The sequence below is a fragment of the Chaetodon auriga genome, chromosome 7, assembly GCF_051107435.1.
Source record: "Chaetodon auriga isolate fChaAug3 chromosome 7, fChaAug3.hap1, whole genome shotgun sequence".
NCBI classification, from domain to species: domain Eukaryota; kingdom Metazoa; phylum Chordata; class Actinopteri; order Chaetodontiformes; family Chaetodontidae; genus Chaetodon; species Chaetodon auriga.
The window spans coordinates 2,362,742-2,378,072 of NC_135080.1; the positions used below are offsets into that span (position 1 = coordinate 2,362,742).

The 15,331-nt window shown below is 45.1% G+C and overlaps 3 protein-coding genes across 3 annotated transcripts; 2 read left to right on the plus strand and 1 right to left on the minus strand.

Annotated features, from left to right (window-relative positions):
* Positions 1 to 32: 32 nt before the first annotated feature.
* On the plus strand, positions 33 to 3,488 carry aamdc (adipogenesis associated, Mth938 domain containing). Its single transcript, XM_076735300.1, has 4 exons — positions 33 to 342; positions 2,178 to 2,327; positions 2,478 to 2,573; positions 2,843 to 3,488. Exons 2-4 carry the CDS (start codon positions 2,196 to 2,198, stop codon positions 2,981 to 2,983), a joined length of 369 nt encoding a protein of 122 aa, XP_076591415.1. The 5' UTR covers positions 33 to 342; positions 2,178 to 2,195; the 3' UTR covers positions 2,984 to 3,488.
* On the minus strand, positions 3,482 to 11,762 carry ints4 (integrator complex subunit 4). The gene is made up of 24 exons (XM_076735297.1): positions 11,608 to 11,762; positions 10,665 to 10,859; positions 10,272 to 10,389; positions 9,974 to 10,080; positions 9,765 to 9,879; positions 9,538 to 9,623; positions 9,321 to 9,371; positions 9,036 to 9,124; positions 8,679 to 8,799; positions 8,318 to 8,389; positions 8,039 to 8,213; positions 7,606 to 7,811; positions 7,379 to 7,521; positions 6,937 to 7,052; positions 6,517 to 6,650; positions 6,195 to 6,349; positions 5,933 to 6,026; positions 5,724 to 5,804; positions 5,487 to 5,617; positions 5,335 to 5,394; positions 4,789 to 4,948; positions 4,498 to 4,641; positions 4,248 to 4,368; positions 3,482 to 3,990 (listed from the first exon to the last, which is right to left on the minus strand). Exons 1-24 carry the CDS (start codon positions 11,659 to 11,661, stop codon positions 3,791 to 3,793), a joined length of 2,928 nt encoding a protein of 975 aa, XP_076591412.1. The 5' UTR covers positions 11,662 to 11,762; the 3' UTR covers positions 3,482 to 3,790.
* Positions 11,763 to 11,997: 235 nt separating this feature from the next.
* On the plus strand, positions 11,998 to 15,314 carry eif3k (eukaryotic translation initiation factor 3, subunit K). The gene is made up of 8 exons (XM_076735298.1): positions 11,998 to 12,171; positions 12,873 to 12,971; positions 13,144 to 13,264; positions 13,486 to 13,560; positions 14,148 to 14,214; positions 14,393 to 14,470; positions 14,704 to 14,829; positions 15,170 to 15,314. Exons 1-8 carry the CDS (start codon positions 12,110 to 12,112, stop codon positions 15,199 to 15,201), a joined length of 660 nt encoding a protein of 219 aa, XP_076591413.1. The 5' UTR covers positions 11,998 to 12,109; the 3' UTR covers positions 15,202 to 15,314.
* Positions 15,315 to 15,331: the final 17 nt, after the last annotated feature.

The window sequence follows — 15,331 nt, forward strand, 5'->3', positions numbered from 1 at the left end:
ATCAGCGTTGCGCATGCGCAAGTGTGCCCGCCATCTTGGGCAGCTAGGTACGGCAACTCCACTTGGACAAACTACACGCAGAATTATTATTACCTGCCCTGTGTTCGAGTACAATAACGTAGATACCTGTGTGTATCAGCAGCGATAATATGTTCTCTCACGAGTTAAGATGTGCATCCACACTAAACGAGGCGTTGAAACCACTTAGTTTGTTAAGTCTGCTGTAAAGTCCACTTAGCCAAAACTTTGACGCAGCAAAGTTTTCACTTCCTGTAACCAAGCAGTGTTTATTATCCTGCAGTATTAGCGAAGAGGCTAACGGCTAACACAGCTAACACACAGGTACGTAAACTAAGATTACTGTTATTATTTTACAACCTTAAGGCATTTGACACGGCACTGTCCAGATAATTTAACTTATTAGTGAAGCTATTCCTTCAGATTTAGTCCAGTTTATTAACAGCCAGCTATTCTTTTTTTGGACAATTTAGTGCAATCTAAACTACTTCTAAATGGCGCTGACACAGCAGACAGAAAAGGTAATAAACAACATCTAAAAAGAAATACGATCTTCTTGTATTCACTCATTCAAGCTTAAAGATATTCACATATTTTTATTTTTATCCATAAGAAAAAGTATGAAGACTTCTTTTCCTCTTTTCACACTGGACATGGACCATGCACCTGTCAGGTCTCTTAAATTGGTTAGAAATAAGAATGATGGATTTCAAAGGTTTTATGAAACAGGATTTTATTGATTATGATATTGGTTTCCTCCTAATGGCTCTGTGTGAATGTGTTATTTGGTTTATGTGAATCTTCTTGTACATACATGTTTTTGTTTTTGCGCTCTTGTTGAGATTTTCTTGTATTCCTTTGAAGAATTAATTTTTTTTAAAAAAAGTGTACAACTTTAATCTACAGCTTGTGCCGAAACCATCAAATACAACAGACACAAAATACAAACAGTGTCCTGATGTTGGGCAGATTCATTCACATGACAAATATATAACGATGACTCTGGAGAACTGTTATAAATTAGGGGCTCTAACTCCAGATTGTTGCTAGTTACTATAAATTAGTGTAATGTCAAATGTAGTCAGGTTACCAGCCTTGCCGGCCCTGTAGCAGAGTCCTGCAATGGTGGCAGAGTTTGTGTACTATTCCAGGAGTGGTTTGTGTACCGTCCCGAAGAACTTTTTGCCAGCACTGATTAAACTGTCCAGGATTGAAAGGAACGTAGTTTTAGCCACATTAAAGGAGTTACAGCAGGTGATTTCTGTGTTTTTCCTCCAGACTCCCATCATGTTGCTCAGCAGTGTAGATGCCTCTGAGTCAGTCTTTGTATGTTCAAGTGAAACTGAATAACCTCAGTCCGGTCTTGATGTCAAGAAAGGTTAAGTAGCATCACAGACCTTTGCTTCATGATTTCCTGTTTTAGCTTACTGAACTACTGACAACAGCACAACCGCTCCATCCCAGCTTTGACGTGCAGGTTTTTATTGGTTTGGTGTGGAGCATGAGCCAGTCTGTGGCCAGTACCAAAATAGCTCCCAGTCAGCTCACTGAATAAGAGCAGAACTGGCAGCGGTCAGTTTTGGAACGCTTATGTCTCAACTGATCTTACTGCAAGTTAACACCTCTGCTGCTTCAACACATTTTCAGGAGAGCGTGTGTTTCTTTTTTAACCTTTTTCTTCTCATGAGTGTAATGAACAACAGCGTATTAAGCAGCACAACTTACCTGATTCTTGCAGAGTGGTTTACTTATGGCCAGAGCTGCTGTGAAAAAAACAACCACAACACTGACCGATGCAGCGCTAAAGCCAGTGCTTTTTAGTCTTCTGCATTTTCAGATTGACGCAGATGAATGAAGCTGGTTGATGTGTGCTTGCTTGCAGGGTTTTTTTTTGTTGTTGTTTTTTTCCTCATTGTAGTTCTACAGTTTATCAGTAGACATGGTGCGGTCTGCTGAGATGTGGCTGTGGTTCAGGCTGTCGAGAAGGTCGTTCACTTGGTTGATGGTTCAGTCCCTGCATGTGGAGGCGTCCTTCAGCAAGACCCTGAATCCCGAATCGCTCCAGTGCCTCGCATTGTCAGAGGCTTGTCAGAGTTGTTGGTATTTAATAGCGTCTGCACAGAGTCTTCATTTACCTGTGTGTCCTCCTTGTCTTACAGCAGGTCGTCTGATGTAACATGTCCTCTCCAGAGATCGCCTCTCTCTCCTGGGGCCACATGAAGGTCAAAGGATGCCCCTCCAGCTACAAGGACTGTAAGGTCTGGCCTGGAGGCAGCCGGGCCTGGGACTGGAGAGAGACTGGGACCGATGTGAGTGTTCAAAATACATATTGGACGTATGTGCAGGAGCGCAGGATGACTGAAACACAATATGGACAAACACGCCCTTCATGGACAGGACTTAGCAGTGTCCAACAGTGATGACAGTGCTCACACATTACTTTGCTTTTGTCACCGCAGCATTACCCAGGAGTCCAACCTGCTGATCTGGAGGAGGTGCTGAAGAAGGGAGTAGACTTGCTGGTCATTGGCAGAGGCATGAGTGAGGCCCTGCAGGTAAAACAGACCAAGAAAAGTCCAGTTTATCCAGTTTTGGCAGCACTCACAGCTCAACACAGCCACTGTACTGATGCACATGAAAACACGTCAGGTTGCGTTGATGTGCCTGTAGAGTAAAATGTGAACCATCGTACTTCCTGAGTAGACGCTAGACCGATTGAAAAAGAGCACATCTGTTCCATCAGAGACGAAGACAAACACGTCTGAAACGCTTCCTGTGTGCAGTCAGTCAGTCTGTCTGTCTGTGCTGTCGTCTCCTCTCTCAGGTTCCCTCCTCCACCCTGGACTTTGTGAAGCAGAAAGGTGTTGATGTCAAAGTGCTGCAGACAGAGAAGGCCGTTGCTGAATACAACAAACTAGCTGGCCAGGGTGCCAAGGTGGGTGGGGTCTTCCACTCCACCTGCTGAGGATCTCACCCTTTACTTGCTGTGCCAACCCAGATGACCTCCAACACGGGGGCCAGCTTGTAGTCACCACTGCCCACACTCTGTTTTGTTGTGTGTGTGTGTGTGTGTGTGTGTGTGTGTGTGGCAGCTCTTCCAGCTCTCAGATTTACTGAAACATCTTAATGTTCAGTTTGAAGTGGGCAAGCCTTCACACCAGCCCAGGATTCACTGTCAGCGCTGCAGGAGAGCTCACAGAAATCTTTTTAGATCAGCGAACTCAAACAGAATCACTTCAGAGGGCCTGAATACATTTGACAAACAGGGTGGGATTGAGCTACTTTCAGATAAATTTTGTGGAATGTAAAAGCAGAATGACCACTGATCAGCTGTCAGGTAAAGACGCAGATCATAGGTGGTGTTATTGATTAAAGGGAATGAATGAATGAATGTAAAGCACATTTTTCAGGAGGTGAAAATGGATTTCTGCTTGTTGGTACACATAATAAAAAGCAAATGAATCATCTCCATCACGAGTTGGTTTGTCTTTATGAGAAACAACTTGATACAAAAATATTCCACATACAAGCGACACACTACAGCTAAAAACACACCTTTGTGCCTCCTGTGAGTTCACCATAAATTATTTCTCTGCTTTCCAATTTTTAAAAATGAATCTGTTTTGAAGAGAAAGCAGAAATGGTTTTGAAATTATTGAAAATGTAAATCTGCACTGAGACAGCTAACGCTAATGAAGCGAACATGGCCGACAATGAGTTAGCATCCTCTGGAGTCAAAGTCTTGTCTGTCATTCGTCTGTTCCGACTCCCGTTAGCGGCGCGCAGGTTTGGGCATGATATAGACTTTGACGGGCTTGCTGAACGGAATGATCCCCTCTACGGCGGCCTCTGGTGGCGGGAGGCTGTCCATGCTGTCGCTCCATCCCAGCTTGGACGCTGAGGGAGGGGAGGAGAGGGAGGTTGAGGAGGAGCTGTAGGCCAGCAGGAGGCGCACCTCAATCTGAGACGGCTCTGGAGGAGACAAATGGAGACGATTGAAAGAGTTGGTGAGGGAAACAAAGTCAAACTGAATATGATGAAGGGAAGTTTGGGGGGTGTATGTCTCCCGCTCAGATCACAATCCCAAACAAATCATTTATTAAATCAATTTGATTTGAATGACAGCTGAACTGAGTAGGATCAGTCGTTTCTCGATGCAGCAGAAACTCTGACACACTTATTACAAGTAGATGGAGATGAAAACAGATGTGTGTGTGTCTGACACCGACCTGTCCATGCGGTGTGTGAGAGGTAAACCTGCGTGATGAGTCTGTGTCTGTCGGGTCCAGGCTTCCTGAAGTCTCCAGGTTTAGGATGGATCACATGACTCTGGCCGTCTGGATACAGAACCTGCAGAGACAGAAAGCAAGTTTTCAAATGCATCACAAGCTGAAGTGACAGAAGTTTTTCTGAACTTCAAAGTCTCCGACAGCTTGTTTAATGACTGCAAAAGTGAGAAGCTGAGTTCATCAGACTGACCTGCACTTTCACAGTGTTCTGGGGGTCCTGGACATGCTCCAGCGTTGCATCAATGTCTAGCGCCACCACCAGGCCAGAAGTGAACCTCAGTGGGTTGTCGGACTCCCCTGTCGGCTCTATGATGGTGGCCGTCGCCTGATGGATCTGCCAACCGGCAGGAAGACAGAAAAAGCATTCTGCTTATCAACCCCAACATCACTGCTGTACTCTCATGCCACACACACACTGACTGAGAGTGAGAGACTGAACAGGAAGTTCATGTGTGGTTCACCCCTCCTTCCTCCATGATACCTGTTCAGGCAGTCTGAGCTGCAGCAGGCCGCTCTGTCTCAGGGTCGTCTGCAGGATCTTCACCAGCTCCACCGGTTTACAGGACGACAGCCGGGGCATCAGCTCCAGCAGCTTATCCACAAAGCTGTCCTGGAGGTGGGGCAGCTCTTTCAGAAAGAGTCTGGGGGTCGTAGGAAGAGTGAGAGGAGAGCAGAGACTTAGACTACCACAGAAAACTCCACGATGCAAACTGGTCTTTAAAACATGTGGAGATAAAAAACAGCATTTCAAGAATATATACGACACTTCCTCAGGCAGCAAATGGCGTCCTCAATGCTCATCCTCAGTCACAGTGACTGGACACCACTCCTGTCGCTCATTAGCCTCCATTCATGTTTAACCAACATGTCAAACATTTACAAAATACGAGTTCAGGAGGAAGACGAGCTCTTAAATGGCCGGTCTGCCTTGTTATTGAAAGGTGTGATATGATAAACATGCCCTGGCAGAAGTGACCAGACAAGACATGTTCTGGTTATAAACTGCAGACACAGATGAAGACTTTACCTCTGAAAAGACTCAATGTCCTGCAAAAACTTCTCACAGCTGCTGATGAGAGGGTCCAACCTGAAGAGAAATGACAAACTAAAAACATCTGCGGACAGATGTATTCCACATGAAGTCTGAAATGTATATGGTGTGTGTGTGAGTTTACTGACCCTTGCCTGGTGCGAGCGGTCAGGATGAGCTGCAGAGCTTTGGCCTGCAGGCGAACATGATGTATCGTGGCCACCTGTCTGCTGTCCAGACCGCTGTATAAGAACTCCAGCTTGTAGGTTTCCTCCAAGATCTGCAAACACAATCACACACACAGTTAAACAGTCATCCAGCTGTGGTAATGCTGACGTGTGTGTGTGTGTGTGTGTGTGTGTGTGTGTGTGTGTGTGTGTGCTGACCTGCTGAGCTGCTGCTGTGGCCGTGACGTTTTGTTTGAGGCAGAGCGGGACGGCCATGTTCCACAGCTTCTCCTGCAGAGCCTGAGGAAACACGGCATGATACCAATGACATCTTCACCCCCAAAAGCCTTCACACAAAAAACAAGTAACTTAAGGCCTCCCAGACAAATACTAGTCCGAGCATTACAGACAAAGTCTCACACACACACCTTCATGAGCAGCAGCTGGCAGCGCAGGTATGTAGCACAGAAATCAGCAGCTCCAGCAAGTTCTGTCTGCAGCTCCCCCAGCCTCCGCAGGTCTCTGATGGACAGACAGACAGACAGACAGAGGATATACATTAACACACTCCTCTTCATCCATCCACCGAAGAGACGCTGCTGACACACTCCAAAATTCACCAGTTACATTCACCATTTCACCAGAGAAGCAAAGTCAGATCAGAAAACAACCTCCAGACTTTGTCTGTACCGTATGGTGAAGTCCAGCAGGTCCTGGGCTCCAGGTGCTTCCAGGTTCTGGATGGTGCTGACCCTGTTAAGACTCTGTTGGAGGAAAAGCGGAGCTGATTCCAAAGAACCTGAACCACAACGCGAGTCCACCAAGTCCAGACCGCTGCCAGGCAACTGAAAGACAAGAGGATGGTGAGAGGAGAGACAGCGAGTGTAGACTGACTGTATTCATTCTGTCTTCATTCTTATTGATTACTGCCCCTCTGGGTCACTGAGGCTTTCCTCTCTAAGAATCCACAGATCTTTTTAGGAGTTCAGTACTACACTGTTCCAGGTCTCACTCTTAGTGGTGGTACAAGGTGGGACAGACTGTCCCTCAGGTAGGCGTAGTGTCTGAAGGTGTGGTCGGAAAACAGCGCCGGCATGGTGGGACACGACTTGGCAGCGTTGAACACCAACACCAGCACCGCGATGTCTGAGAGGAGCGAGTCGAGTCAAGAGAGAAACACATGGTTCACAGGTCCAGAGCGGCAGATAAACAGTTCTGAGTCCGTCTGTCCCTCAGATACTAACTGGAAAAAAGTCATTGTGGCTGTAAGATGCTGCTTGTTTACTACAGGTTTGAACCAAAAATGCTGAATTAGGAAAAGAAAAAAGCTGCAGGAGTAAATCAAAATGGCAGATTTGAACCGGGCAGCTGATGTGGAGACTTTCACTTGTCTGACGGCTTGTCTGCAGTAAAGCAGGTGTGTGAAGGATACAGGCCGGATCGTCCATGTCCGGCTCCGGTGTGTCGAAATACGGGTGCGTGCTGAGCAACTCAGGAACCAGCGGCAACACCAGCGTTGGATGACGGGAACCGAGAAACTTCAGACACCTGAGGGGAAGAAGAAAACAATCAGTCATCAGATCATCACGGACAGTTTGGCTCACGGTCAGTTTCATTGTTTTTGATTGTTTTCTAATGTGTGCATTAAACTTTGCATAACTTTATAATAAGTGTCCAAAAAATGAGCAGAAGTACCACTGTGTGATTCTGGGTGCTCCTAAAAAACTCAGTGGAGACTGAACAGCGTTTTTAACACATTGACTTCAGTGTTCGTTGCTTGTTTCTTCTGCTTTGATATGTCTGAAAACTTCAATATAAAATGCGGTTCATGTAAATGTCGCCTCGTTGTCTTATGCGGGGACACAGAGTCTTACTTCCAGACGGAGTTGCGGTCGGTGGGATACTTGTTGAGGTTCTTCAGCAGCTCCAGCAGAGCCAGCTGGATACACTCTTTAGTGGAGACGTTGGTGTAACAGATCAGTTCATGGAGAGCTTCTCTGATGTCACGAGACGAGTCCTGGAGATGGACAGTGACTTCATCAGTGTGTGTATCAACAATGAGTATTCAGTAAACTGTGTGTGTGTGAGTGTGTGCGCATACCTCCAGTACAGCCAGCACAGTGTCCAGCTGGTCTTCTCTGAGCGTTATATGGGTGGAGATTTCTCTCAGCACATGGATGGACTGCAGCCTCACTTCCTCGATCTCGTCGTTGAACATGTCGACCAGGAAGTCCAGACACTTTTCAGCAAAGCTGGGAGACGACCGAGCCAGCTGGCACAACGCCTCCACCGCTGCAATACGGACCTCTGGAGTAATGAAGACGAAGAGAACGCGAGTGTGAAAAGCACCCAAGTCAAAGAGCATTTAATGTGTAAAATGAATAAAATGACCATGACCACAAAACAATGTCCCCATGAGGCCTCAGACACAAACCATCTTTTGCTACTTACTTGACAATAAATCAACAAAACCATTGTTATATATCTAAATACTTCATCATCTGGACCGACACACTGCACCATGTTTCACATACCAAACATCTCGTCCTCCAGGCCGTGAACGAAGGCACCGCAGGCCCCCGAGGCGATTAGGTTGACGGTGTTTGTATCCAGTTTCTCCTTGGGGGCGTCGTCGGCCCACTTCCTGCCAGAGGAGAACTCTCCAGAAGCAAAGAGGTCCTTGGCCCGTTCGTGGGCCGTACGCTTCCTCTGGACGCAGAGAAGAGGAGGAAGAGAAGGCAGTGAGTGGAGGCGTTCTGGTTATTACAGTCTCTTATTTTCTTGTTTCAGTAAAAACAGCTTTGATCGCTCACCCTGAGATCTGACATCAGCTTCTTATCCAAAGTTTGTTCCAGAAAGTGAGGACTGACCTGCAGCATCGAACCCTGAACACAAGAAAACATTCGACAGGCTTCACTTTCCAACGTCGTGTTCGTGCCTCAATCAAAAGCTCTTTTCAGACATAGAGTGCAGATCAGTAAAAGGTCTCACAGTGGTATTGTTAAATTATACGACATGTTTTTGTCCCTTCAGGAGGCTCATTCACGTCACCGAATGTTACCCCATCGTGGGCCAAATATACGCCAAAAGTGTGGTTATTTGTCTTCAACCTTGTGCTGCTGTAGTCAGTGTGTTAATCTGACAGCCTAACTGAATACTGTCCTGCTCCCTCACCAGTGTTTTGGCCGCCTGTACCCGGACCATCCAGGAGCCATCGCTGACCATGTGACTGATCTTCCCAAATGCGTCATCAACCAGTCGGATCTCCTCATTGGACGACGGGATGGGCACAATGCTGATTGGACAGACAGAACAGTGAACAACACGTCAGGCAGGCCGCTACAAACTGGTGCATCCCATCAGTTAGAAAACGGCAGCATAGAAATTTAAAATGTCATGTTATTTTGGTAAACTTCAGCCTCAAGCAACTAACTTGCCAACTCTCTTTATTTATTTATTACACCTCCTGTCAGGGCACTGAGGCTGATAGTGTAGATCAGACAGTGGAGCGAACGCTGCAGCTACACTCACCTCTCTGGGTACAGCTGGCTGAGCACCCAAACCATCTGCACTGCTGCAGAGCGGACCTGCTCATAGTCATCTGACAGCAGCCTGCAGGCCTGCAAACAAACACACACACACACACACACACACACACACACACACACACACACACTGTTAATTGTGATTTTAGTATTGTTATATTAAAGAAATGTGTCTTGAAATAGACTTCAACAGTCTAAATGTCACCTGTGAAGAAGGTCCATTAACTACAGGATTCTTCTATAATTCAGTAAAGATAAACAAAGACGTCACCTGGTCATAAATGATCTCATGAATCTTCATTCCTCTCTCATGCAGCTGCAGCTGGAAAACAAACAGCAGCACACAGAACGAGCAGAATTAGATCAAAAGAATCATGACTGAAACAAAGGTGGACAGAGGATTGAAATTATATTCCGTGAGGTCTCTAAATAAATCATTGAGGTGCTGGTAAAGTGTTTGGTGGCTGCAGGTGCTGGCGGAGTCTCACCATAGCTTTGAGGGCCGCAGTCCGGACCCTGGGGTCCTGGTCTCCAAAGTAGTCGCTGATGATACTCTGGACGTCCCTCACTCCTCCTGGAGCAGCAACACAACAGAACCATGAGAGCAAATTACAGAACAACTCAAATTCTGCCACCACGTTCCAAAATAAGGCATTGAGGACAAATGATCCAGTATAAGAGCCAGTTCAGCCCTCTAAATATACAGAGTACAAACCTAATGATGTGCTCAGTCCCTCACTGTCTTTGGTCAGAGGAGCGTCCACCATGCCAAGACATCCCAGCAGCTGCAGACACTTGTTCCTCACCCCGAAATACGTATCAGACAGGTGCTGCAAGGAAGAAAGACACAGAGGAGTTTTCTCATAAATACGAAGCAGAATGTTTTTCCAACAAACACCACAGAGCATGTGGTCTGTGTGTCACCTTGCAGGCCACATCTATGAGTCTCTGTCTGACTGTCGGACTCTCGGGTAGTTGTGTACCAATGACCAGCAGAGTGTCCAGCAGCTGGGCAAGGACCTGATGGGACTCTGCAGGCACAGAGAGAAAGCGAACAGACACTTTACTATCATCTAATTTTATGTTGATGTTTAAATGAGTGGCTTTAGTGCTTTGTAACAAAAAAAAATAAAAATCAGGAAATCAAGGAATGACAGAGAGTATAATGTGCATTTGTGTAAAGAAGTGAATAAAAAAATTAAGATGTGTAAATGTGTCCTACTCTCATTGCTGAGGGTGTTGATGGCGTCGTCTACAATGCAGTCGGGGCTGAAACCCTGCGTCTTAGACAGCAGACCCAGCAGCGAGGCGATCTTCAGCCGCACAGAGTTATCTGTCTCCTGGGAGAGGACATCAGCAGCAGCAGTGTCAGATGTTTTTTGTCTGTCTTCGTCTTAGACTCAACCACATGAACATTACTTTACGACACTGTAAATTGTGCTTCCAGCTGCAGAGAATGGTTTTATGTCTTTCATGCAAAATCCAATTTTCCATAAAAGGCACCATTGATGATGGATGAGGATAGCAGAGGGACTTCAGTACAGTTTTGCAGAGGTTATCTTTATTTTTTATAAAGCTCTTAATGAAGTAGCAGTAATAAAGTATACTTCTTTACCTTGTAGTAGTGCTCCAACAGGATCCTGACCACACCCTCCACGCTCTCCGTCTCCACAGGCTTGCGTGCAAACTGCAGCAGGTACTGCAGGGCATCAGTGGAGTTGGTGGCCTTACAGAGGTCAATGTGCAGAGCCGCAGACTTACTGGGTTTGGACAGACGCAGCTTTTTGGCGGGAGTTTCTTCATGGGGAATCTGTCAGCATAACACATCTGAAACTGAAAAACTGTTTCTACACAAAGCAAGATGCATCCTAGTCTCCCCTCACGGTGTGTAATTTCTGCTTTTCTGGGCAGAGTCTGTAGTCTGTATTTTCTATTCTTTGATTTTCTGACCCGTCACTGCTTCATACAGCTTCCTTGTAAAATAGCATTTGCACAAATTTGGCCTTGTTCAACATTTATTTTCAGCTTAAGTCCAATAATAACATTGGAGAGAACAAGAGGTGACACAATTATACATCACGCGTAGGTTTGATAGGTGATGACAGTACTGAGAAAACGTGGTGTAATGATGATACACCATCTCATAACCACACAAAGACAAGTTCAATTCACACAACGAGCAGCTTCTCAAATTCATCCCAGAGCACCAACATAACAAAGTCTGTCTTCAGCACAAAACCTTTGGCACCCTATAATAATAATATCAAATTCACTGTAATGTCATGAAATCCGCTGACAAGACTCTAAAACAAACACCGTAAGGTTGTGTATTAAGCAGATGCTACAATCTTTTGTTTTAAAGTGACTGTACTATAAACTAGAAAGCTCAAAACAGATAACATATATATGTAAAGCAGCAGACCAGTTAAGGTTGGATTAAGTTACTTAGCCGCTTAGCATTAGCTAACAAGCTAGTTAGTTCTCAAGCACAATTATCAGGTTTCGTCTTTGGTCACGAGTCTACGGCGAGCAGCGAGAAAAGGGTTTCATGTACTTACCTGAACAACTTTGGAAAATTCCTCATAAACTCGCTTTTTCAGATGTGCTGCCATGTTTAAGGAAAGATGGTTAGCCAAGCTTTCCTATTGAGCAGCAAATTACTGTTGTCCCTTCGCCCGTTCCGTAGCTACCGTCAAAAAACAAAACGCGTTTCGTAAATTACGCTGTTCCTGACTCCGTAAATTGAATTTTACTTTAATTACATATTCATACATAGAAGCTGTATTGACCCAGGTATTAAAGGTACTCTGAGCTGTATGCGTCTAAACATTTAAAGGATTGGTTTACGCGACTTCTTTATACTGTTTTCGCAAACGACGGGTCATACTCATATAGCGGTCCGTCGATTATGTGTGTCCGTGTATTTTCCGGCTCGCTTGTGCGTCTTTCTTTCCGTTCCGACCTTTTTCTCCCTCCGCCCCGGTGTCTCTTCTACTCTGCGGCCCACGTGTGGGTTTAATTCAATTTTCGCCTTAAATTAACTGTAAAAGTCTGGACCAAATGGCGTCGTCGTTCGAGCAGATGCGGGCGAACGTGGGTAAGCTCCTACGAGGAATCGATAGGTATGGATAAACGATCTCAACAATTTGATAACTTGGCGAACAAGCTAACGATAGCATAGCCTGTTTGCTAACATTTTAAGCTAACATTTGCTGAGTTAAATCAGTGGCGTTAAACCCGTTCACAGAGGCTGTCTGCATGATTCAGTTCACGATTTCCGTTTCTCCATTTAATGCCAGTGTGAACACTGTATTTATTATTAAGTAACGTTAAATAAACATTAAAACTGAACTCAGTGTCAGGTTTTCACAGCAGCTGACGTTAGCTAGCTCCTCTCGACTGAGCGACAAACGTTTCCCCTTTTAAGATCTCATAATGGGACTTATTTGCTGTTTTGCTATCATAATATCTACTCATATTAAAGATCCATGTGGTCTGACGATTAGATTAAGATAATTCATTCACATGGAAATGTTGTGTTGAAAGCTGCTTGCTGAAGCTGACATTAGCTCGAATACGCTAATCGTGGTTATTGCAGACGGAAGAAAACATTTGTTAACTTAATCAGGAATTCTGTAACATTACTTTAGTCGTTTATGATATATATTTATATATATTTATAAGTTTTCATAAGCGACCAACAAAGATAAAATGTAAATCATTGTCAGTTTCCTTTTTACTGCTGCTTTTGCATTATTGTTTGTAGAATAAGTAGATATTCATGAAGCCATCTACACTGCTCATAGATGATGATCTCTCACAGGTACAACCCAGAAAACCTTGCAACGTTGGAGCGCTACGTGGAGACACAAGCTCGAGAAAACGCCTACGACCTGGAGGCCAACCTGGCTGTCCTGAAGCTGTAAGTTAGTGTTACTGCGTGGGGATAATGTTAGCTGCCACAGGAAAGATGCTGTTGGTTTTTACATTGTACAATTTCTATTGTTGTTAATAAAATAAGGATTCAAAACAGTTATTGTAACATTCAATTAGGAAAAAGAAACTTCTCTCTAAGGTTCCATTCATCTCTACAGGTACCAGTTCAACCCAGCCTACTTCCAGACTCAGGTGACCTCACAGATCCTGCTGAAGGCTCTGACCAACCTGCCGCACACCGACTTCACTCTCTGCAAGTGCATGATCGACCAGACTCACGTATCCTTTTGGTGCTGTTTCAGGCTCTGTGAAAAAACGCTCAGTGTCATGTTTGTTTGTTTGTTTGTTTGTTTGTTTGTTTGTTTGTTTGTTCAGTGAGCCTTATTTATTGACACTGAGTCCTCCTTGCTGTAGAAATGTGTAACTAGATTCAGGCTGGGAGGGGGGGGGGGGGCTCTTTCTTGGGGTTGGGGGGCGTTTCCTTGACTACTGTGTCGCAGCAGGAGGAGCGCCCCATCAGACAGATCCTCTACCTGGGGAACCTGCTGGAGACATGTCACTTCCAGAGCTTCTGGGTACGTCTCACACACACACACACACACACACACACAGACTGGGTGTGGATTAGACCAAACCTTTTTCCATTGTTCATCCTCTGGGTCATTTGTTCATCTTTTATATGTGGATGTATTTTTCTGCTAAACCCAATAACCCGAGTCGACGTTCCGCCCTCCATGGCTGCGTAGCTGCCACCAAAGAATGGATGTCTCTTAGTTTCCTCCACCTAAAACCTGACTAAGCAGAACTGTCTCAGCCGTCCTGCTAACAGCCAGCGATGCAGAGAGCAGAGGCAGCAGACTGACTGATGGGTTCTTACATCTGTCCATATCCAGTGAAAAATGTCCAGTGTATCTTTGTTTTCTGCGTAAATCTTTCTTAATCCCAGAAATGAGTCAGGCTTTATGCTGACTAATCCATTGATCCAGAGCTGACTAATCCGTTGTTAGATTCCACTCCTGCCGGCTGGCTCAGCACGCTGCTCGTTTCCTTGTTGTGACATCTTTGTCCTTGTTTTGATACCTTCTGCTCCTTTCCAGACTTGCGAAACTGTTTGTCCACTCGATATCGTTCACTCATGTTCTCTTCCTTGTCTCCCTGACAGACGAGTCTTGAGGAGAACAGAGAGCTCATCGATGGCATCACCGGTTTCGAGGACTCCGTTCGCAAGTGTGAGTTTCATCTTCTTCCTCAGCACAGTGGACGTTAAGGTCTGACAGTAAATACCGGCAGGTGACGTCATTGAACGGTCTGTGGAGGATCACAGCCAAAATGAAAAGATGCACTTTGAATAAAAACGACGAGTCTTTGTTTAAACATTATGAACATCATCTGTTAATTCCTCTTCAGTCATCTGCCATGTAGTGGGCATCACCTACCAGACCATCGAGCACCGGCTATTGGCTGAGATGCTGGGAGACCCGCTGGGTAAGAAAAACCCACCGATTTAATGCAAGTTAAAGCAAATCTGTAGACGATAAAATATCTCTATGACACAAAACCTAACAACTCAGCAGTGACAGGAGCTCTGACTTTCATAGACAACAAGTTCAGATGCAGCTTTAAAGCTTCAGTAATCAACATGAAAAGCAAATGTGGCTGAACTTCCAAATTCAAGCCCCATCGTGTCTGTCTGTCTGTCTGTCTGTCTGTCTGTCCAGACACGCAGGTGAAGGTTTGGATGAACAAGTACGGCTGGACGGAGAACGAAGAAGGACAGATCTTTATCTTCAACCAGGAGGAGAGCGTCAAGCCCAAGAACATCGTGGAGAAGATCGACTTTGAGAGTGAGTGCTGATAAATACACAAGGAAATGATCTTCACACTGCAGTTTAGCACCAGTTCAACCTGGGACTGGCTGCACTGGTCACCAGTGTTTTGTGTGATAACCTGTGATGGTTCCAATATTCTTTGCCATGTTTTAACTGAGAGCATATTAGATTATATGAAGAAGCAAATTCACGTCCCTTTGAGCTGAAGTGGACTCGAGCTCACAGCAGTCTGCATCATTCAGAAGGAAGTGAAGCGTGTCGTGTCTCATATTGAGTGTTTTTATTTGTGTCCATGGTGATTAATACCTGGAGGTGAGACTAAAGCTTGATGTTCTTCCTGTTTTTCTCTTCGCAGGTGTTTCCAGCATCATGGCCACATCTCAGTGATGCAAACACACACACAAACACAAACACAGATACACATCAGCAGTGACAAATTCAAGCAGGTCATTTGTTTTCATAATCACTTTTTTCTCAATAAAAGTAATTTATCATTTCCAGCCCGTGTCTGAGTTCT

Coding starts and splice junctions, on each gene's coding strand:
- aamdc (XM_076735300.1), top strand. CDS start 2,196: ATGTCCTCTCCAGAGATCGCCTCTCTCTCCTGGGGCCACATGAAGGTC. Junction 2,328..2,477: donor GGAGAGAGACTGGGACCGAT/GTGAGTGTTCAA, acceptor TTGTCACCGCAG/CATTACCCAGGAGTCCAACC. Junction 2,574..2,842: donor GCATGAGTGAGGCCCTGCAG/GTAAAACAGACC, acceptor CTCCTCTCTCAG/GTTCCCTCCTCCACCCTGGA.
- ints4 (XM_076735297.1), bottom strand. CDS start 11,661: ATGGCAGCACATCTGAAAAAGCGAGTTTATGAGGAATTTTCCAAAGTT. Junction 9,125..9,320: donor ATGAGATCATTTATGACCAG/GTGACGTCTTTG, acceptor GTTTGTTTGCAG/GCCTGCAGGCTGCTGTCAGA. Junction 4,369..4,497: donor AGAACACTGTGAAAGTGCAG/GTCAGTCTGATG, acceptor CTGTCTCTGCAG/GTTCTGTATCCAGACGGCCA.
- eif3k (XM_076735298.1), top strand. CDS start 12,110: ATGGCGTCGTCGTTCGAGCAGATGCGGGCGAACGTGGGTAAGCTCCTA. Junction 12,172..12,872: donor CTCCTACGAGGAATCGATAG/GTATGGATAAAC, acceptor GATCTCTCACAG/GTACAACCCAGAAAACCTTG. Junction 14,215..14,392: donor CGAGGACTCCGTTCGCAAGT/GTGAGTTTCATC, acceptor ATTCCTCTTCAG/TCATCTGCCATGTAGTGGGC.